The sequence below is a fragment of the Kogia breviceps genome, chromosome 6, assembly GCF_026419965.1.
Source record: "Kogia breviceps isolate mKogBre1 chromosome 6, mKogBre1 haplotype 1, whole genome shotgun sequence".
In the NCBI taxonomy this organism is placed as follows: Eukaryota; Metazoa; Chordata; class Mammalia; order Artiodactyla; family Physeteridae; genus Kogia; species Kogia breviceps.
This window is the reverse complement of record NC_081315.1, coordinates 85,484,375-85,508,051: the sequence shown is the minus strand read 5'-3', so window position 1 is coordinate 85,508,051 and position 23,677 is coordinate 85,484,375. Positions and strand designations below refer to the sequence as shown.

Below are 23,677 nucleotides of genomic sequence, written 5' to 3'. Positions count from 1 at the left end.
GCTCACTTTGGGGGAAGGACTGACATATCTCCTAGGATAGTTGAGAAACTTGAGGGTGCAAGGGGTAAACAGAGGGAAACCTAAAATGTTTCTCACCTAAGGGAAGTATTACATAGACATTCAGTGAATTCACAAATAACATGTGTTACAAGTTATTTTCATTCATTCTGTACATATTTATTGAATGCCCGCTACATGCTGGGCTCTATGCACTGGAGATACAGCTGTGAATAAAACAGGAAAAATCTTCTGCCCTCCTAGAGGGGGAGCAGGGTGGAAACAGATGACAAATAAGAAATGCAAGTGACTAATACAGTATCTTAGAGGGTGATAAATGCTCTGGAGCAATATAAAACTGGAAAGGGGGATGAGAAGTCTAAGTGTGTGTATGTGTGTGTGTTTGTGTGTGTGTGTTTCCGGTGTGGGGATGGGGAAAGGGGAAGGTCCCATAAACTCCAGAAACCATTATAAGAACTTTGGGTTTTACTCTGGGAAATCTGGGAAGCCATGGGAGGATTCTAAGCAGAGCAGTGACATGGCCCAACTAATATTTTCACAGATTCACTTGGCTGCTGTATTGAGAATAGACTGTAGGGTGGCAAGGGCAGCAGCAGGGAGACCAGTTAGCCGCCTACTGCATTTTCTAAATGAGATTACACATTAAGTACCAGCAAGGTCATAATGGCATTTGGGATCAAATAAAGTGGGGGTCTTGCAGTGTTGGAAGTTTAGTCATCTTACCAGTCTGGGTAAAATCCCTGAGATCCGTAACTCTGACAACTTACAAAGAGATTCTCAGAGACTTTAGACAAATGTAGATATAACAAAAGGTGGTGTGCTATCTAACAACTGCTCAGCTTTGTGCTTGATGCCCCAGCCCACCAAACCAGCTCAGGTGGGAAGGGTTCCCCCTTCCAGCCCATGGAAAGGCTGGATAATGTCAGAGAGCTGCGTGGGACGGCTGCTTGTGACGAGCAATGATTTAACAAGTAGGAGAGGGAGCTGAAAAGGGAAGTGGAACCAGTGCCCAGAGTTCTATCTGCTTTGTCTATAAAAGGAGAAGAGGCTCTCACAGCAGCCACGCTGGGGCTTGAGGACGTACGTAGCTCACTCGTTCTCACACCACATGGATTTATGCAGTCTCATCCATTGCAAGCACAAGTGCAAGTTCTCCCGGGCAGTAACATTTTGTTTATTTTAATAGGTGAAATTTCAGAATCTACATCGGTTATCTGCTTGTTTTATTTACTCCACTATATTTTATCATTCTCAAGCCTTTCGGAAAGCAATTTCAAGGCCCCTGTATTGTAGACAAGTCAATGTAATGTACTCTTCGCTCTTGACTTCATTGTCTTGTGAAGAATGTTTCTTACAGCTCATAAAGATACTTGGGCATGACTTATGTACTCTTTAGATGCTAATAGTCATGCCTTGGGTTGGCAGGATTGGCAAGTTACCCAGCATTGGTGCTGCGATGCTGCCTCTTCCTAGCCCCAGGCAGGCATGCTGCTTCTCCATCTTGCAGCCTTTCCCACTGAGCTCAGAGTTGCCTTAGAAACCTTCTCCACCGAGGGCTCCAGGAAGCCACCACCGAACAACTCTCCTAGGGTTCTATCCAATACAATCTTAATTTCTTGCCTCTACGCCAACTTTGGAAATAGACCCACTAGTTTAAATCTCTTACCTTATTTTGTATATTTGGAAGTTAGGTGAAAACATATCATAGCAATAATCAGAGTTTGGATTTCCAACTAATATGAACATTTAAATAAGTAAGTGATAGATGTAATAATAATGAGTAATTTTATTAAAGTTCTCTTTTCTGCATTAACCAAAGACTTTTCATTCTAGATTTATATATGGTCCCCTTATCTTTTTAAAAGTAAAGCGGCCTCTGTTTTCTTTCAGCCTCTGGGCCTCCCAACTTGATTTAATGGTGCCAGTGGTTCACAATTTTTCAGAGCTCCACAACCATCTTAAAGCTGATATCAGTGCTCCTGGTTTTGGGGAATGAACAACTAATTACGGGGCAAATAGCTAAATTAAGAAAGAATCTATAGGGGAAGCCCCCCCAAAATGATCCATGGCAGGATTTCAGGAGAATCAGGGACTGGAAGCAGAGTCACAACAGTGCCTGGCCCCATTCCCTACCTGGTTTTGTTAATGGTGACAAAGAACTACCATCTCGGGCCCCAGAGAGCTCTCTGTTGCCATCACCAAGGCCCTGCTTGCCCCAGCCTCTGCCTTGGCAGTGTACCAGCCCTGCTGGGAGTCACACATCTGTGTGACAAGGGAAAGGAGCCACTTCCCTCCTAGAGCAATGGTGCTTGCAGGTTAAGAGCTGGCTTGTCACTCTTACCCTTCTGCTCTGCACAGGGATGTCCCCTTCCTGTTCAACAGTTTTTATCCTGCCATCCCAGGAACACCATTAGTCCCAAAGTCCCCTTTGTTATTTCTTCCAGAGCTGCTAGAAATGAGTGCCAATGAAGTTGATGGCAGGCTCTCCTCTACTCTCTGAGACAATGCTTTGTAGCAAAAAAGTTTGAAAACGTTTATCACATATTATAAAGGGAGTTCTGTTTCCAGGGAGCTAAAAGTATTATAAAATCCCTTGTTATTATCCCTAGGGCACTAACTGACCCAGGCAACTGGAAAAGTGATGCAGAAATCACTGCTTCTCACAAGGTCATGACGCTTCCCTAACTCAGGTTACAGGGTCAGGGAAATGGTCATTTGCCACTAAGCTGTAAACCTCTGAGCCACAACTTGCTAGATTACAGCAGTGGAGTGGAGGGAAGGAATATTATGAGAGACATGGGACCCGGACCTGCCTCTGTACCCAACCCCTTCCACTTCCTACCTTTGTGACCTGATTAGCACACCGTCTGGCCGCCTACCTCTACCTAAGCTTTCCTGCACTCTGGGACTGGGGGTGTGGATGGAGTGGGTGTGAAGGGGATTAATGAGGAAACGCAAAGGGAGTAAAAGGCAGGATGGAAGGGAGTTCTGGCCAGGATGCTCTGTGTGCAGCATCCAGCCTTGACCTGACCAGTGTTGTTATGTAATAGTTTCAACTATCATCTGGCCGGTCGTGTATGAAAGGCAGTTTGGGTATGTCAACGAAATGGATGAGTGTGCCTGTCTTGACATCTAGCACTCTTGGAGGTAAGTGTGCCCAGCAGGCTGCTGCAGAGGGGGGATGAGAACTGAAGAAATGATTATGGTGTGATCCAAGAGGTAACAACACGGTTTAACTGGTTTACCTGGTCTTATAACCTAATGAAGAACAATTTCCATAACCCAATAAACATTCTAATCATTAGAGTATTTATGTCTGCATATATTCCTTACCTCTTTATTTTTTAAATGAGGTTTTATTCACAATAAGTGATTAACCAAGTTACATGCTTAGTTTTATTTTATTTATTTATGTGTATTTATTTATTTATTTTTGGTTGTGTTGGGTCCTTGTTGCTGCACGTAGGCTTTCTCTAGTTTTGGCAAGCAGGGGCTACTCTTCATTGTGGCGAGCGGCGGCTGCTCTTCATTGCAGTGCACAGGCTTCTCATTGCGGTGGCTTCTCTTGTTGTGGAGCACGGGCTCTAGGCGCATGGGCTTCAGTAATTGTGGCACACGGGCTTCAGTAGTTGTGGCGCACAGGCTTAGTTGCTCCGCGGCATGTGGGATCTTCCCGGAGCAGGGTTCGAACCCACGTCCCCTGCATAGGCAGGCAGATTCTTAACCACTGTGCCACCAGGGAAGTCCCCTTACCTCTTTTTAAAAAACGATTTGAGGCTAAGTACACAAACAACTGTGCTATAGCAAAGAATGAATTGAGTGCTACAAGAGAGCTACACAGTGACCAGAGAGGAAGTGTGTTATAACAGTCTTTGGATCTAGATCCCAGAACCTACTGGTTCTGTGGTCCAAAGAGGCATTAACCTCTTAGTTTCCTCATTAGTCAAGTGGATTTAATCATCTCTGCCCTAAAGAATTTTTGTGAGGATTAGGGACAATATATATAAAGTGGCTTTATATATATTGCCCCAAATAGACTAGCCCCTCAACGAATAATAGCTACCAGTATGATAAGTTTTAAATAAAGCTGTGGATAAAACTTTTGTATCCCACTTAAGTATAACTCCCTGGGATGTGAGCATCCAGGGGAATGGGATCAGGGACCATAAGGTAGTCCTAATCAAAAAGGCTCCAGTTGCCTGGGACTTCCTGCTGGTCCAGTGGTTGAGACTTCCCCTACCAGGAGTGTGGGTTCAATCCCTGGTCAAGGAGCTGTGATCCTACATGCCTCCTGGCCAAGAAACAACACTGTAACAAATTCAATAGAGACTTTGAGATTGGCCCGCATTAAAAAAGAAAAAAATCTTTAAAAAGAAAAGGCTCCAAGAGCCTCCTCAGCTTCTAGCAACTCACTGTTCCTGGAGGGAGAAGGGAGGAAGGATGGAGGGGAGAACCTTGGACCTGTATTTGCATCCTAAGCCACGGTAACAATAGCTAATGCCATTAGTTGAGGTCCATTATATGTGCCACTGTGCTAAGCACTTTACGTACACTTTGCCATTGTAGCCTCACAATGGTCTCATAAAGTGTGTATTGGTCCTATTTTACAGATAAAAGAATGGAGACCAGAGGCCCAGCAGCTTGTCTAAGCCCACCCAGTGGTAGAGTTGGGACTTGGGTTCACGTCCAACCCTGCAGCTCAAATTCAGCTACTTCCCTAAAGTTAGCCTGCAGCAAAAAATTTAGCACGAAGCAAAAAATCCTGAGAGATGCCGTCCCCTTCTGCTGCTGCCTACCCTGCTCCCCACCTACCCCACGTCCATCTCCCTCTTCCTGCTTTCCCCTCTCTGCTCAGTCCCCCACTTTCCTCAGATCCCTCTACGTAACCCCCGGAGTGAGACTGCCCCCTTTTACCTGGTGGGACAGGGATTTGGGGGGTTTGCCTGTTTTCTGCACACCGCCATCTAATCCTAGGAGCCTGCTTTCTCAGGCGTCTTACATACATCTCCCTGGTGTCTCTCCTAGGCCGCTAGGAATTTCTCCAAACCTGACTCGAGGGTTGGGAACACCGAGGTGTGTGCGTGTGTGTGTGTGTGTGTGTGTGTGTGTGTGTGTGTGTGTGTGAGAGAGAGAGAGAGAGAGAGAGAGAGAGAGAGAGAGAGAGAGAGAGAGAGAGAGAGAGAGGTGCGTGCGCTAGACCAGGAGGAAGGGGAAAAGCTCCCAAGGGGAGAAGCTCCCAATCTAGCCTCTGCGTCACTCCGCAGTTGTTCGGGAATGGGTTGACTGGTGTTTAATAAGGGAGGGCACTTCAGCCTCTGGCTATTCCCTGAGTCCCCTATTTTCGACCCTTGCCTGCATGCGCCACATAGGATGCCAGTGCCGAATTCACTCCCTGCCTAGGACGGGAAGAAGGGGTGATGCGGGGGAGAGTCAGGTGGCTTGATCGCCTTGCTGTGTTCTGTGCAGTTTTCACCCGGTCCATTTCTGAGAGAGAAGGCGAGAGTGCAGATGAGGCGAGGCTACTGCAGGGGAGAGAAGAGCGGGCTGGCAGTGCCACCTGCTGAGAGTCCCGCAGGCGGAGAGCGCGGCGGGCAGCGCCACCTGCTATAAATAGGCCGCCAAAGACAGCGTGTGCGACGGTACATCCCTCCTCGAGGGCCTTAATCACGCGCGGGGCTCCGCGACTCCGGAGCCCTAGGCGTTCGGCGGCCAAGACCCTGCTCTGGGGCTGGGTGGGGGCGGCGCCCGGCACGCCCTCTCCTGGGCCGGGGCTGGAGGCCGGGGCGGGGGGGGGGGGTTGAGGATGGACCGATGGGGAGGGGAGAGATGGCGAAGGGAGGGAGGCCGCGACGGGCCCGCACTGCAGCAGCTGTTGTCCGTGTGTGACTCGCCCGTCCCGGCCATGCCGCTCTTGAGTCAAACGGCGCAGTGGAGAGGGAGGAAGCATCGCTTCTCCCTCTCAGGTCCCTGGGGACCGAGTTGGGAGATCCCGGGTTCTGCCCTCCCCTCGCCTCCCCTACGCTCGCCCTGCCGCGGAGGAGGAAACGCGAGCCGCGCGCAGACACCTCCTCCTCCGCCGCCGTCCCGGCGCCTCGGTGCCTGTTGCTACCGCCGCGGCGGAACCCGCCGTGTCCTCAGCCGGCAGGAGAAGAGGCGGGAGTCCTCCCGGCGCCCCGCGGCGGGAAGAGAGCAGCCCGCCGAGCGCGATGCGCGCCCCGCCCGCTCAGGCCGTCTCCGGGCTGCCCCCAGCACCTGCACGCCGCGGCCGGGCCGCGGGCTCTGAGCGCGCCGCCGCACAGGTAGGCGCTTCCTGGGGCCTCACCCAAGCCAGCCCGCCACCTCCTCGCGGGGCATCCCGGCCGACCCCAACCCCAGCAGGCCCCTGCGCGCCCGGGCCCGCGGAAAAGCTGGACTCGAGCGCTCCAGGGGCGTTCCTGCTGTCTTTGCCGCGCGGGGGTCTCTCGGGGGGAGGAAGTTCAGTGCCACCTCGTTGTCCCCTACTTGGACGAAAGCGAAACTCGTTCTTCGAGTTAAGAACGACCGTGGGGCTTCTGCAGGCACCCCCCCTCCGCCCCGCCCTTCACTCCCGCTCGCGGTCCTTGCATCTCCCCCCTCCCCGCTCCCGCCAGATACCACTAGGGCTGGTGTGTTTGTCTGTAAGGCGACCAGACGGAGGAAGGGCGGTCAGAGTGACCCCAGGCCACCCTGTAAAAGTTCAGGGTACTTTGCAGTAGCAACTTTAGCAGCTCCACCAGTGCGCTCCACTTTACTTTCTATGGGCACGTCCTGTACCAGTCATTTTGAAATCCTGCTTAATTGTTTCTAGCAGCTTCCGGATCGGTCTGTGATTATGAGACCCCCCTTAAACTTCGCCACATGTTGTGGGTGTGAGTGTGTGTGTGTGTGTGTGTGTGTTTAAAAGAGATGTCATTAACTTTGAAATCCACCTAGAGGCGGCTTTACGTGTGGTGATTTCATTTAAATAGATTGTTCTCTGGAAGTTACTTAAAAAGGAAAAAAAAAATCGAAACTGATAATGATTGTTCCTCCCACCAAACAGTTTAGTTTTCAGAGGGCCCTACATTAATTCCTTGGTATTCACTTCTTAGATCGCTCGTTTTTCCTTTTAGATAATTGGGTGATTTCATTTATTAATACAACCAGACTTTGAAAGAGCATTTTTAAATGACCTGCTTTAAATGGGTCACATCCATGAAACTCAGCTATCTCTCAAGTCCAAACTTCTGAACTTTTTGCTCTGTCCTTAAAGGGAACTGCAGAGACCTTGATAAAAACCCCTTCTTTGGGAAAGCAGAAATTCGTTCCTTTCCCCAGACTTGAGATGAGATTGGTAGGAGCTGAAGCACGGCCACCTCCGGGTTTTGTTGTGTTTTGGGAGCCTGCTGTGGGTGGGAGGGGTCAGGATGAGGAATGAACCGAGAACTGTTCCAAGAGGCTGCGAATCCACCTTGCAGAACGACTCTTCATGTTTCTGAACACTTGATGTTCTGTCACTATCTTGGTCAGGGATCCCTGAAACAGCTGGGTTCCGCAACGTTTCCTAGAGTTGAGATGGCTTCTCTTGCTTGGGGAGGAGGTATGCCTCCTGCTCGTCTTCTTCCTGGGAACCTTGAAGAATGTCTTAAGGAATAAGGACGTTGCATGAAAACGTTTGCAAAAAAATAGGATTGACTGGGAATTCTCTGGGTCCAGTGGTTAGGTCTCTGCCCTTGCACTGCAGGGGGCCTGGGTTTGACCCCTGGTGGGGGAACTAAGATCCTGCAAGCCGCCTGGCGTGGCCAATAAATAAATAAAAATAGAATAATTAGTAAAAATTATTTAAAAAAATAAACAAAATAGGACTGACTGCTTTTGTAAACAGGTGTTTTACAGCTCTTTGAAGTGGAAAGCTATGGCAGTCTTGAATCCGCCAGTTTCTTTTTTTTCCTACCAAGGTATAGGGAAATAAGGCCATAAAAGGTGCATGCTCTCCAGAATTCTCTATTAAGTACCCATTGACAAAACATGAGCTACTGCAAAGTGAGCACAGCTGTGAATTAAAGGGTATCAGCTGAGTGCAAGGAGATATAAAAGGACTAAGGGTGGCTCAAAGTAGTAAATGAAATAATCAAACGATATTTAAGATAAATGCCTTTATGTGGATTTGTCCAGCCACTGGCAAAGTAGTAAAATGGGGGAAATGTTCATTGGTGTAGGTATAAATTATTAGCATCAAAGTAAAGTTTTGTAAATGGAACTCTCCACTTAGTCTACCTTTATCTTTCCCACTGAGAGCTCTGGAGGTTTCTCCTTTCGCTATGGTAACATTTCTGGTTGGGTGCAGCCATGTCAGTGTTAACCTTTTATCCCATGTGACATTGCTTGTCATAGTACCAGGCGGTCTGAGGAAGAAGAGGGCAACGCTGAAGAAATAATTCAGCTTCCCCTCTTCCCTTATTACCAGCTGTTGACGGTCTCTGTGTCCCACTTCCCTAGGAGGGACCTTCACCTGGGTGAAGTGGAGGGACCTGTGTTTGAATCCTGGCTCTGCCACTTGCTGCTAGTATGACCTTGGGCAAGTGACCTCACTTTTCTTTGCCAGCAACTTCCTTCTGGTCTCTCATCTTTAAATTGGAGCTGATAATGATCATTGTGGTCCATAATAGTCCTTATTTGGATATGATCAGTAATGGTCCTTATTGGCCAGGGTTGTTGTGAGAGCTAAACTGTTAACAGACTCACAGTTAGTGGTATTATGTGTTAACAGTTAATAGTATTACTTTTAGGAGAATAACTTAAAGCAGCCATGCAGCAGGGAGGGTTAGACATAACCCCTAGAGGCCAACTGGGACCCCCCCCCCCACCAACCCCTTTATCCTGTGTAATACAGTAGAAGAGAATACAAGAAGTGACAGTGGCATTCTAAAGGACTAGGCTTGAATTAGCTCTGATTTATATGGGAAGGGAATCACTCAAAACAGCATTACTTTATGTGTCAAATTAGAGAGGCAAAGCCTGGTACTGGAGCATCCTTGATGATGTGAATATGAGAAGCACTGACTCCAGGAGCTCTGCGTGATAGTGAAATAGCCGACCGCTCCAAAGATCTTTGGGACTTGTGGGCGATTCCTGGGTGGGCAGCACACTGCTCTGATTGGGTGGGATTCTGTGCAGGAAATGGACAAAGAGCTGAGCCAAGCCAGTGACCCCACTGCATGAGATTATTCAGGTGGCAGAATAATCCTGTTCAGCCTCATGCCTACTCTATCTAGGGTAAAGAACAGAAAAATTAAGTCATTGATTCTCAAGGGGAAATGAGTGGCCACTCGGGGTTCCTTGTCTGTCCTGTAGGTCCCTGACAGCTAATCAGTACTGACTGGCTCCTAACCTGGCCTGGAGCTAGAAGCTTCCAACAGCCCTCCTTCATCCATCTATCTTGCCTTCCTCCCCTCTCACCAGCATTCTGAGGAGGTGAGAGGGGAAGCTGGGGCAGGGGCTGTGGTATGGTTAGCTACTGGGAAGTCCCCATCCTACTCCCTGTGGCTTGCTGGGAGGGAGTGGAGGGGGGCCTGGGAAGAGAGGGAGTTCCCAATGGCGGCCAGCTAACTCCCACCATCACCTCTCTCGCTTCCTGATTAATCACCCCCACCCTTTCTTCACGTACCTCTCCCACATTTATATTCTTGAAGGGAAGATGAGAGCAGCTTTCTATCCCCACACAATGCTGGGGACATTTGGTATTATACGTTATGAAAATGAGATTCACCAGATTTTAGAGACAGAAGAAAACTTGAGGATGGTCTTGTTCCATTCTTTTATAAGAATAAACTTGAGATTTGGAGAAGTAACTTGTTTTCTCAACTTTACACTTGAAAGTGTTTTCGTAAGAAAACTGAGGTTCTTTGCAGCACGTGGATGGTAGTCAGGGGCTTGGATTGTCCTAATTCTGTCACCAAACTTGGACAAACCATTTGGCTTCTCCAGTTTCCTCATTTCCCTCACATATGAGGGAAATTTCTGAGTGGCTTGAAAGGACCTTTCTAGCTTTAAAATTTTGTGATTCTAGGTGCGTGCTTCCAGGGATACTTAGCATAGCAGGACTCACTAACAAGGTTATTGGAACTGTTCTAATAAAAGAGTATCTTTGAGTTCTACCATGTTTATGGGCTGTGGTGTGTAGGAGCTGTGTAGAACACAGACGGTCTCTGTAAGGGATAGGGCTTGTCCACAGATGACTCTACTATTGAGAACACGACTAGATGCTCAGCGGAATAACAGATCAGAGTATTTCTTTTTTCTTTTTCTTGAGGACATTACTTTTTAATGCACAGAATAATAACAGGTGGATCATGGTGATTTCATAATGATAATTTTGAATTAAGAAAAGGACGATTGGGCTTCCCTGGTGGCGCAGTGGTTGAGAGTCCGCCTGCCGATGCAGGGGACGTGGGTTTGTGCCCCGGTCCGGGAAGATCCCACGTGCCGCAGAGAGGCTAGGCCCGTGAGCCATGGCCCCTGAGCCTGCGCTTCCGGAGCCTGTGGTCCGCAACGGGAGAGGCCACAGCGGTGAGAGGCCCGCGTACCACAAAACAAACAAACAAGAAAAGGACGATTTATTTGATTTTTTCTATGTAAAACATGTTACTTATGTTTACCAGGTTCTACTTAAGAATTTAAACAATGAAATGTATATATATGTAATTTATTTTAAAAATTCTGTTAAAATATTGTTTAAAAATCACACACAGAGATAAATCTTATTTTTTTGAAAACATTTTCTTGTATGAATTATTTACCCATTTGTGCTGGGTACCTATGTTTTCTACTCCCAAAATTAGAATTAGCGAAGAAGTAATTCTTTAAGAAGTGTGGCACTATCAGCTCTTCCTTCCCCTGAAGTCCCTAAATAATAAAATTTACCATATTTTATAAGATTTCAGGTTTATTTTATTCAAGACCCCTATGGTAGTGTTTGGGAAATAATCGTTTGGGTAAAATAGGACAAGCACTTAGATTCTGTTCCTCTTCTTACGTTTTCCTTGTAGTCCCTCTTACCTGTCCATGGCACTGCCCTTGCCAAGCAAATCTAATAGAAATCAGTGAAGGCTGTCTCAGATCAGAGTATTTCTTACTGAGGTCTGAGACACAAGAGGCTTCCTGGAATAAGTGGCTGTACCTGGGGCCTAAAGGATGGTCACAGATTGCGTGCAAATGATGTGGATTGAGATGGCTTAAAAAATAATCTGATGGTTTGTTAGGATTATTTGAATGGTTCTTCTGTTTCATGGAACTTTTTTTTTCTTTTTTTAAATTTAATTTTATTTATTTTCTTTAAAAATTTTTTTAAATTATTACTGTTTTTTATTTTTGGCTGTATTGGGTCTTCATTGCTTTGCGTGGGCTTTCTCTAGTTGCTGTGAGCAACTACTCTTGGTGGCGGTACGTGGGGTTCTCACTGTGGTGGCTCCTCTTGTTGCAGAGCACAGGCTCTAGTCACACGGGCTTCAGTAGTTGTGGCATGCATGCTCAGGAGTTGTGGCTTGCAGGCTCTGGCGCACAGGCTCAGTAGTTGTGGTGCACGGGCTTAGTTGCTCAGCGGCATGTGGGATCTTCCCAGACCAGGGCTTGAACCTGTGTCCCCTGCATTGGCAGGCAGACTCTCAACCACTGTGCCACCAGGGAAGCCCTATTTATTTTCTTATACAGCAGGTTCTTATTATTCATCCATTTTATACACATCAGTGTATACATGTCAATCCCAATCTCCCAATTCATCATACCACCCCAACCCCCACCCCCTGCCACTTCCCCCCCTTGGTGTCCATACGTTTGTTCATTACATCTGTGTCTCAATTTCTGCCCTGCAAACCAGTTCATCTGTACCATTTTTCTAGGTTCCACATATATGCATTAATATGCGATATGTGTTTTTCTCTTTCTGACTTACTTCACTCTGTATGACAGTCTCTAGATGCATCCACTTCTCTACAAATGACCCAATTTCATTTCTTTTTATGGCTGAGTAATAGTCCATTGTATATATGTACCACATCTTCTTTATCCATTTGTCTGTCGATGGGCAGTTAGGTTACTTCCATGACCTGGCTATTGTAAATAGTGCTGCAGTGAACACTGGGGTGCATGTGTCTTTTTGAATTACGGTTTTCTCTGGGTATATGCCCAGTAGTGGGATTGCTGGGTCATATGGTAATTGTACTTATAGTTAAGGAACCTCCATACTGTCCTCCATAGTGGCTGTATCAATTTACGTCCCCACCAACAGTGCAAGAGGGTTCCCTTTTCTCCACACCCTCTCCAGCATTTGTTGTTTGTAGATTTTCTGATGATGCCCATTCTAACTGGTGTGAGGTGATACCTCATTGTAGTTTTGATTTGCATTTCTCTAATAATTACTGATGTTGAGCCGCTTTTCTTGTGCCTCTTGTCCATCTGTATGTCTTCTTTGGAGAAATGTCTATTTAGGTCTTCTGCCCGTTTTTTGGATTGGGTTGTTTGTTTTTTTAATATTGAGCTACATGAGCTGTTTATATAGTTTGGAAATTAATCCTTTGTCTGTTGATTCATTTGCAAATACTTTCTCCCATTCTGAGGGCTGTCTTTTCGTCTTGTTTGTAGTTTCCTTTGCTTTGCAAAAGCTTTGAAGTTTCATTAGGTCCCATTTGTTGATTTTTGTTTTTATTTCCATCACTCTAGGAGGTGGATCAAAAAAGATCTTGCTGTAATTTATGTCAAAGAGTGTTCTTGCTATGTTTTCCTCTAAGAGTTTTATAGTGTCCGGTCTTAACCTTAGGTCTCTAATGCATTTTGAGTTTATTTTTGTGTATGGTGTTAGGGAGTGTTCTGATTTCATTCTTTTACATGTACCTGGCCAGTTGTCCCAGCACCACTTATTGAAGAGACTGTCTTTTTTCCATTGTATATCCCTGCCTCCTTTGTCATAGATTAGTTGACCATAGGTGTGTGGGTTTATCTCTGGGCTTTATATCCTGTTCCACTGATATTTCTGTTTCTGTGCCAGTACCATACTGTCTTGATTACTGTAGCTTTGTAGTATAGCCTGAAGTCAGGGAGTCTGATTCCTCCAGCTCCGTTTTTTTCCCACAAGACTGCTTTGGCTATTCGGAGTCTTTTGTTTCTCCATACAGATTTTAAGATTTTTTTTCTTCTAGTTCTGTAAAAAATGCCATAGGTAACTTGATGGTGATTGCATTGAATCTGTTGATTGCTTTGGGTAATATAGTCATTTTCACAATAATCATTCTTCCAATTCATGAACATGGTATATCTCTCCATCTGTTGGTATCATCTTTAATTTCTTTCATCAGTGTCTTATAGTTTTCTGCATACAGGTCTTTTGTCTCCCTAGGTAAGTTTATTCCTACGTATTTTATTCTTTTTGTTGTGATGGTAAGTGGGAGTGTTTCCTTAATTTCGCTTTCAGATTTTTCATCATTAGTGTATAGGAATGCAAGAGATTTCTGTACATTAATTTTTTATCCTGCAACTTTACCAAATTCATTGATTAGCTCTAGTAGTTTTCTGGTGACATCTTTAGGATTCTCTAGGTGTAGTATCACATCATCTGCAAGCAGTGACAGTTTTACTTATTCTTTTCCAGTTTGTATTCCTTTGTCATCTCTGATTGCCGTGGCTAAGACTTCCAAAACTATGTTGAATAATAGTGGCGAGAGTGGACATCCTTGTCGTGTTCCTGATCTTAGAGGAAATGCTTTCAGTTTTTCACCATTGAGAATGATGTTTGCTGTGGGTTTTTTGTATATGGCCTTTATTATGTTGAGGTAGGTTCCCTCTATGCCCACTTTCTGGAGAGTTTTTATCATAAATGGGTGTTGAATTTTGTCAAAAGCTTTTTCTGCATCTGTTGAGATGATCATATGGTTTTTATTCTTCAGTTTGTTAGCATGGTGTATCACATTGATTGATTTGCATATATTGAAGAATCCTTACATCCCTGGGATAAATCCCACTTGATCATGGTGTATGATCCTTTTAATGTGTTGTTGGATTCTGTTTGCTACTATTTTGTTGAGGATTTTTGCATGTATATTCATCAGTGATATTGGTGTGTAATTTTATTTGTGATATCTTTTTCTAGTTTCGATATCAGGATGATGGTGGCCTCATAGAATGAGTTTGGGAGTGTTCCTTCCTCTGCAATTTTTTGGAAGAGTTTGAGAAGAATGCGTGCTACCTCATCTCTAAATGTTTGATAGAATTCACCTGTGAAGCCATCTGGTCCTGGATATTTGTTTGTTGGAAGATTTTTTTTTTTTTTTTTTTTTCCGGTATGCAGGCCTCACACTGTTGTGGCCTCTCCCGTTGCGGAGCGCAGGCTCCGGAAGCACAGGCTCAGTGGCCATGGCTCACGGGCCCAGCCGCTCCGCGGCATGTGGGATCTTCCCGGACCGGGGCACGAACCCGTGTCCCCTGCACTGGCAGGCGGATTTTCAACCACTGCGCCACCAGGGAAGCCCATTTTGGAAGATTTTTAATCACAGTTTCAATTTCATTACTTGTGATTGGTCTGTTCATATTTTCTATTTCTTCCTGGTTCATTCTTTGAAGTTTATACCTTTCTAAGAATTTGTCCATTTCCTCCCGGTTGTCCATTTTATTGCCATAGAGCTGCTTGTAGTAGTCTCCTAGGATGCTTTGTATTTCTACAGCGTCTGTTGTAATTTCTCCTTTTTCATTTCTAATTTTATTGATAAAATTAATTTAAAATTTTATTAAATTAAATTTTATTAAAATTATAATAAATAAAATTTATTAACCAATAAAATAAAATTTTATTGGTTAATACATTAATTTTATGGATTTGAATAAATCCCTCTTCTTCTCCCTCTTTATCTTGATGAGTCTGGCTAATGGTTTATCAATTTTATCTTCTCAACAACCAGCTTTTAGTTTTATTGATCTTTACTATTGTTTTCTTTGTTTCTGTTTCACTTATTTCTGCTCTGATCTTTATGATTTCTTTCCCTCTGCAAACTTTGGGTTTTGTTTGTTTTTCTTTCTCTAGTTCCTTTAGGTGTAAGGTTAAATTGTTTATTTGAGATTTTTCTTGTTTCTTGGGGTAGGCTTGTATTGCTATAAAATTCCGTCTTAGAACTGCTTTTGCTACATCCCATAGGTTTTGGATCGTCATGTTTGCATTATCATTCGTCTCTACGTATTTTTGATTTCCTCTTTGATTTCTTCAGTGATGTCTTGGTTATTTAGTAACATATTGTTTAGCCTCCATGTGTTTGTGTTTTTTACATTTTTTTCCCTGTAATTGATTTCCAGTCTTATAGTGTTGTGGTCAGAAAAGATGCTTGATATGATTTCAATTTTCTTAAATTTACTGAGGCTTGATTTGTGACCCAAGATGTGATCTATCCTAGAGAATGTTCCGTGCACACTTGAGAAGAAAGTGTAATCTGCTGTTTTTGGATGGAATGTCCTCTAAATATCAATTAAATCTATCTGGTCTATTGTGTCATTTAAAGCTTGTGTTTCCTTATTAACTTTCTGTCTGAATGATCTGTCCATTGGTGTACGTGAGGTGTTAAAGTCCCCATATTATTGTGTTACTGTCGATTTCCTCTTTTATAGATGTTAGCAGTTGCCTTATGTATTGAGGTGCTCCTGTGTTGGGTGCATATATATTTATAATTGTTTTATCTTCCTCTTGGATTGATCCCTTGATCATTATGTAGTGTACTTCTTTGTCTCTTGTAACAGTCTTTATTTTAATGTCTATTTTATCTGACGTGAGTATTGCTATTCCAGCTTTCTTTTGATTTCTGTTTGCATGGAATATCTTTTTCCATCCCCTCACTTTCAGTCTGTATGTGTCCCTAGGTCTGAAGTGGGTCTCTTGTAGACAGCATATGTTTGGGTCTTGTTTTTGTATTCATTTAGTGAGCCTGTATCTTTTGGTTGGAGCATTTAATCCATTCATGTTTAAGGTAATTATCAATATGTATGTTCCTATTACCATTTTCTTAATTGTTGTGGATTTGTTTTTGTAGGTCCTTTTCTTCTCTTGTGTTTCCCACTCAGAGAAGTTCCTTTAGCATTTGTTGTAGAGATGGTTTGGTGGTGCTGAATTCTCTTAGCTTTTGCTTTTCTGTAAAGCTTTTGATTTCTCTGTCGAATCTGAATGAGATCCTTGCCGGGTTGAGTAATCTTGGTTGTAGATTCTGCCCTTTCATCACTTTAGGTATATCATGACACTCCCTTCTGGCTTGTACAGTTTCTTCTGAGAAATCAGCTGTTAACCTTATGGGAGTTCCCTTGTATGTTATCTGTCATTTTTCCCTTATTGCTTTCAATAATTTTTCTTTGTCTTTAATTTTTACCAATTTGATTACTATTTGTCTTGGTGTGTTTCTCCTTGGATTTATCCTGCCTTGGACTCTGTGTGCTTCCTGGACTTGGGTGGCTATTTCCTGTCCCATGTTAGGGAAGTATTTGACTATAATTTCTTCAAATATTTTCTCTGGTCCTTTCTCTCTCTCTTCTCCTTCTGGGACTCCTATAATGTGAATGTTGTTGAGTTTAATGTTGTCCCAGAGGTCTCTTAGGCTGTCTTCATTTCTTTTCATTCTTTTTTCTTTATTTTGTTCCATGGCAGTGTATTCCACCAATCTGTCTTCCAGGTCATTTGTCCATTCTTCTGCCTCAGTTATTCTGCTATGGATTCCTTCTAGTGTATTTTTCATTTCAGTTATTGTATTGTTCATCTCTGTTTGTTTGTTCTTTAATTCTTATAGCTGTTTGTTCTTTAATTCTTCTAGGTCTTTGTTAAACATTTCTTTCATCTGGTCAATCTTTGCCTCCATTCTTTTTCTGAGATCCTGGGTCATCTTCACTATCATTATTCTGAATTCTTTTTCTGGAAGGTTGCCTATCTTCATTTAGTTGTTTTTCTGGGGTTTTATCTTGTTCCTTCATCTGGTACATAGGCCTCTGCCTTTTCATTTTGTCTATCTTTCTGTGAATGTTGTTTTTTTCCCCCACAGGCTGCAGGATTGTAGTTCTTCTTGCTTCTGCTCTCTGCCCTCTGGTGGATGAGGCTGTCTAAGAGGCTTGTGCAAGTTTCCTGATGGGAGGGACTTGTGGTGGGTAGAGTGTGTTGCTCTGGTGGGCAGAGCTCAGTAAAACTTTAATCCATGTGTCTGCTGATGGGTGGGGCTGAGTTCCCTCCCTGTTGGTTGTTTGGCCTGAGGCGACCCAACACTGGAGCCTACCCGGACTCTTTGGTGAGGCTAATGGCAGACTCTGGGAGGGCTTACACCAAGAAGTACTTCCCAGAACTTCTGCTGCCAGTGTCCTTGTCCTCACGGTGAGACAGCCACCCCCTACCTCTGCAGGAGACCTTCTAGTACCAGCAGGTAGGTTTGGTCCAGTCTCCTATGGGTTCACCACTCCTTCCCCTGGTCCCAGTGCGCACACTACTTTGTGCATGCCCTCTGTTTCCCCCAGTCCTGTCGAAGTCCTGCAATCAAATCCCGCTAGCCTTCAAAGTCTGATTCTCTAGGAATTCCTCCTCCTGTTTCCGGACCCCCAGTTTGGGAAGCCTGACATGGGGCTCAGAACCTTCACTCCAGTGGGTGTACTTCTGTGGTATAAGTGTTCTCCAGTTTGTGAGTCACCCACCCAGCAGTTATGGGATTTGATTTTATTGTGGTTGCGCCCCTCCTACCATCTCATTGTGGCTTCTCCTTTGTCTTTGGATGTGGGGTATCTTTTTTGGTGAGTTCCAGTGTCTTCCTGTCGATGATTGTTCAGCAGTTAGTTGTGATTCTGGTGCTATCACAAGAGGGAGTGAAAGCACATCCTCTACTCCGCCATATTGCTATCTAATCCTCATGGAACTTTTTATTGAACAGTAAATAATTACCTAGTCTAAGTTACCATGAATCGTATGTCAGCAGAATCTGAATTGTTTATAAATAATTATCACTATATCTGAAGTAGAACTTACTATTTGAAAGTTTATTAACAGTGTTAAGGTCCAATCTATTTTTTACAAAGAAACTATGATGTGCTCCAGCTGGTTGAAAAGTGAAAACTCAAGGCATCCAAATAGTTTTGTCAGTGAAATGGCAGAACTAATTTGATGACTGATTATTTACCAAATGATTCAATTGTGTAATTTTTTTTTTTTGCACTATGCATATATTCCCTTTCAAGAAAACAAAGTAATTCTGCTACCCTTGTTGCCACCATATTAATAACTGCCTCATCTATACTAATTGATAGATCTTGGGCCTATCATTTGTAATAATTCTAGTACTGCTTTAAACATGTCTTGGGATTACCAGCTGTCAACAGTTAGAACTTCAAACAGATTCAGTTATAGGAGTGGAAGCTGATCCAGACATTTAATGCCGCTTTCACCTGTAGGTGAGAGAAAAAAAAGGAGAGAGAGAGATCATTATTTATGGGGTTATACGAACTTCAAGTCTGTTTTCATCATCAAGAGAAGCTGTACTTTAAAGGAAAAGAGACAGGGAATACACTTTCATGAAATACTTTAGCACTCTAAATAAAGTATGGGTTTATTTCTGAACTTTTGAACATTTAAAGTTAAAAGATTAGCCCTTAACTATGTTCAAATTATATTGTAAAAGTTAATTCTTAGGATATATGCATATATATCACACACAAAAACATAGAGTAAAAAGAATAGACTTAAGTTCTAGTTCAGAAAAGGTTTAGAATTTGAATACTGGTTTTAGAGACCCCAAACCTAATGAGTTTAAGAAGCTTACAGACTTGTTGAGGGAAACCTATTCAAACTTTTAAAAGTAAATATGATGATAGGTACAAAGTGCAGCAGGACATGGTGATGGATGCCCTAAATCGCCTTGGAAGGAAGAGGTGATAGTTGCTTGAACTAGGACTTGTATATGAGTTGGGATTAGGTTAGAGGACAAGAGTGGGAGTCCTTGGGAGAGTCTTCTTGGCTCTATCATGATTCTATTTTGTGAGCAGAGGCACTGACTGCTTTGTTCTGGACTACCTTTTCAATGTGTGTGTGTTTTTTTTTAATAGCAGCAGCCATGGAAGATAGAAATAGTGTCTCTCTCTGGAGGACACTCCAGAATTGAAGGACAGACATGCTTACTCCCCATTATAAAATATTCAGTCCCCCAAAACTCAGGTGCTTTTCCTGTAACCCACTGTGGATACAGATGTCCCCTGGCCTGTGGGGATTGAGGGTCAGGGAACCAGCACAAATGCTGCCTCTGTGGCTACTGCTGTTGCTCTGAGTAATACGTTGTCCCTTGTCTCTGACCTGGAAGTCTCATGTTCTCTATCAGGAAGCTAACTTGTGGCAGCCTAACCTGTGGCAGCCTGACTTGTTAGCTTGCAAGTAGGGTAAATCCTCAGGCCCTCTACAGTTGGTGACAGGCATTGTGTTCCTGGCAGAGAGAACAGTGTGCACTGCGGCACAGAGGTGTGAGAAATCACATCTCATATGGGGAACTGTGCCTAGTTACCTATCTTCAGAGCCAAAAAGTGTATGAAGGAGGGCATTTTAGGGGAGAATATGCAGTTGGAGATATAGACAGGACCAGGTTCTGAAGAGATCCTAAATGCCTTGTAGAGGAGTTTGGATTTTATGAGGGCTGTGATTAAGGAATTTTAGCAGAGGAGTGACATGATCCATTTTATGGGTTAGTTGAATTGCTCTAGGAAATATGTGAAGGCTGGATTGAAGATGGGGGGCACCTTTTCTCCAGCTGAGAAAAGATAAGATATATTTAGATGTGAAGTCAGTTTAGAAGTAGTGATAGGGTGAAGAAGGGATCTGAATGACTATCTTTGTCTGTTCAGGCTGCCGTCACAGAACATCACAGACTGTGTGGTTTCCAACAACAGAAACTTATTTCTCACTGTTCTGGAGGATGGGAAGGCCAAGGTCAAGGTACTGGTGGATTCAGTATCTGGTGATGGCTGGCTTCCTGGTTCATAGACTGCTGTCTTTTCCCTCTGTCCTCACATGGTAGAAGGGGAAAGAGAGCTCTCTGGGTCTCTTATAAGGGCACTAATCCTATTCATATGGGTTCACCTCCCGAAGGCTCCACCTCCAAACATTATCACAGTGGGGATTAGGATTTCAACATATGAATGGAGGGAGGATGGACACAAGCATTCAGGCTACAGCAGTGACTCCTTGGCTTTTGACTGGGCCAATAAAATAAATCGTGATGCTGTTGTAGAGATGTAGCTTATGGGAAGGAAGAGAAGTTCTGGAAAGGAGGGAGGTGAGACTGACTTAGTTTTAAAACAGCTAAATTGAGGCTGAGGTGCTATCTGGGTAGGATATCCAGATAGAAATACTTAATAGACTATCCTGATCTGGAACTCAGGAAGGAGACAAACATATGGGAATCATCAGGGTTTATGTGGTAGATGCATTCTTGTGCAGCATTCAGGAGGACAGGTTGAGAATCAGCTGCAAACTCAAATCACCTGTGAGAAGTGACTCACACTTTCTGGACCTCAGTTTCCTAGGTCGTAAAAATGGCAGTAATAGTAGTCTCTAACTGAGACCAAGGTGAGAGATGAAGGTTGTTATGAAAATGAAATGAGAACACTTGCAAAGTGCCTGGTACCTAATGAAAGTAAGCTGTTATCAGTGGCAGCAGGAGTATTAGAATGTGGTCACTGACATCAAGAGATTAGGTGAAATTGTCCAAAGGATGCAGGTGGAATGAGGGGAGAGGATGGAGTCAAGCAGGGGCGAAAAGCCATTAAGGAACTGAAAAGAAGCAACCAGAGAGGTAAGAGGAGAACCAGGAGAGTTTCAAGCAGGATGGAGTGGTCAACATTGAGAAGTTCATCAGAAGGGACAAGGCAGCTAAGGACTAAAAGTACCCCTTTGAAGTTCACAACCAGGGGATGTGGGTGACCCTAATGGGAGCAATTGTGGGGGCTCTTCATTACTTCTGGCTGGAATCTAGATTGTGGATGGGCAGGAGGGAGTGGAGACAGCAAGTGTAGACTTTACCTTGAGGACGGTTGTGTAGGGAAAGAAGAGTTGAGGCCGGGGGAGGTTTGAGGTCAAGGGAAAATATCTTATTTTTTGGATGGGAGAGACTTCATTCACTCTCTTAAAATGTCTGTTGAGCCTATTCTGAGTCAGGCTCTGTGGGTGAATAAGATGCAGTCTCCATCTTCATAGAATTTCTTCTTAGCATGTGTATATATGATCAGGGAATACATGAGAGAATGAAGGTCCAGGGAGCAAATGAGTAAAGAATAGGGCTTGAGATCCTGTAGACAATTCAGCTTTGGACAGAAGGGTTTTGTCATCCAGTGGAGCAGGAGGGTGTTAAGATACGTCAAATGTGGTTTTTGAAAATCACCCATAGAGAAGGAAAAATTACCCACTGAGTGAGTTTGGGTCCTAGTACAGGAAACACCCTCTATTGATGAGGAGATGCAAGGTGTTGGGGTGCTTATAGTACGTGAATAAAACAAAATATTTATGATGGTGTTCAGAACATAATAGTTGCCAAGTACATGTTAATGGAATTTGAATTGGTGATTCAGAACCTGTGGGCTACATCAGGGAGAGCCTTTTGTTTTTTTTGGCCACGGCCGTGTGGCATGTGGTATCTTAGTTCCCTGACCAGGGGTGGAACCCATGCCCTCTGCGTTGGGAGTGCAGAGTCTTAACCACTGGACCACCAGGGAAGTCAGGAAGAGCGTTTTAAAACTTCAGTGGTATCATAAGTAATAAGGTCAGTTGTTGAAAACTGCACTGGTTCAACAGACTGTGATGATAGAAAGCTGATATTTTTTTCTTGCAAGATTACTTTTTTTGGGGGGAGCCACCAGTACTGAATTTGATCATCTTAAAAAATTCCTTGGGCTTCCCTGGTGGCGCAGCGGTTGAGAATCCGCCTGCCGATGCAGGAGACACGGGTTCGTGCCCTGGTCCGGGAAGATCCCACGTGCCGCAGAGCAACTAAGCCCGTGAACCACGGCCGCTGAGCCTGCGCGTCCGGAGCCTGTGCTCCGCAATGGGAGAGGCCACAACAGTGAGAGGCCCACATACCAAAAAAAAAAAAAAAAAAAAAAAAAAAAAAAATTCCTTGAGGGCTTCCCTGGTGGCGCAGTGGTTGAGAATCTGCCTGCCAATGCAGGGGACACGGGTTCGAGCCCTGGTCTGGGAATATCCCACATGCCGCGGATCAACTGGGCCTGTGAGCCACAACTACTAAGCCTGCGCGTCTGGAGCCTGTGCTCCGCAACAAGAGAGGCCGAGATAGTGAGAGACCCGCGCACCATGGTGAAGAGTGGTCCCCGCTTGCCACAACTAGAGAAAGCCCTCACACAGAAACGAAGACCCAACACAGCCAAAAATAAATAAATAAAATGTAAACTGTTAAAAAAAAAATTCCTTGAAAGTATGTTAAATAATGCAGCAGGGTTTAAAGCCGTTCCAGCAGCACTATATTGTTTTCTATGGTGCTGGCCTTTGTTGGCTCTATGAGGCTTATGTTTAACCGGAGTCTCCCTGGTGAGATCTTTGTAACCCGTAGTGAGTGTGACACTTACGGCATTTTCAGGTTTTATATGTAATACGATTTCAAGAAAGCTCTTTCCAGGCAGAGCAGCTTATGTGAACTAATATCTATTTCTTCCTCTATTTGGGTTTCAGCCTCTTAAGCTCTGAAATGCTGTGACTTCATTAAATTCTAATGCCTCTGTTTTTCTCCTGCAGGATTCTGCATCAGAAGCATGTAAAATAGATTGCTTGGTCTAAAATAGAAAACAGTGGCAATGTTTTGCTGAGTTTCCAGACCTTTCCCAACATGGAACCAATAACCTTCACAGCAAGGAAACATCCGTTTCCTAGCGAGGTCTCGGTGGAATTTAGCCTCCAGCTGGTGGGCTTCTTACCCGTGCATTCTCTGACCACCATGCCCATGCTACCTTGGGTGGTGGCAGAGGTGCGAAGGCTCAGCGAGCAGTCCTCCAAAAAGGAGTCTGGTACCAAGCAAGTCCACCTTTGTGTTTCGCCCTCCGGACTGAGATGCGAGCCTGAGCCAGGAAAAAGTCAACAATGGGATCCACTGATCTGTTCCAGCATCTTCGAGTGTAAGCCTCAGCGAGTTCACAAACTGATTCATAACAGTCACGACCCAAGTTATTTTGCTTGTCTGATTAAAGACGATGCAGCCAATCAGCAGAGTATCTGCTATGTGTTCAAAGCCGATGGTCAAACAAAAGTAAGTGGAGGTGGGGCTCAAAAAGATGAAGGTGTGGCTGGATAGTTTTTGTTGTACAGGATCAGAACATTTATTTTAAGAAACTGGAATTAATAAGGAGTTAATGCTGTAGTTATACATAGATTATTTCACTGGATTTTCGGTTCATGGGGATAGGTTCTTTATAGGCTTGAAGAACATTTGATAATAGATATTAAAATGAGAAGCTTATGAATTCAAAAGTTCAACAGAGAAATCTTTCTAAACGTATACATAAGAGCTGAGCTACTAGGATTCAGATCCTTTAAGACGTGTGTTCTAAAGCAGTGCTTCTCCAACAGAAATGTGCCTATGAATGACCTGGGGATCTTGTTAAAATGCAAAATCTGATCCCTTAG

General features: G+C 44.1%; 1 protein-coding gene across 10 annotated transcripts in view; it reads left to right on the top strand.

Moving 5' to 3' along the window:
- The first annotated feature begins 6,036 nt into the window (after positions 1-6,036).
- The window catches only part of TBC1D1 (TBC1 domain family member 1), a 229,084-nt gene continuing 211,443 nt past the window's right edge, over positions 6,037-23,677 (top strand). For 7 of the 10 annotated variants that reach the window (XM_067036296.1, XM_067036294.1, XM_067036295.1 and 4 more), the window contains exons 1-2: positions 6,048-6,317; positions 22,793-23,300. In XM_067036296.1, coding sequence (XP_066892397.1) covers positions 22,884-23,300 — 417 coding nt within the window. In that variant the 5' untranslated portion in view covers positions 6,048-6,317; positions 22,793-22,883. Of the gene's footprint in view, positions 6,318-22,792; positions 23,301-23,677 lie in introns of all 10 variants that reach the window. The other 3 variants (XM_067036291.1, XM_059067605.2, XM_059067613.2) reach the window with 2 other exon arrangements.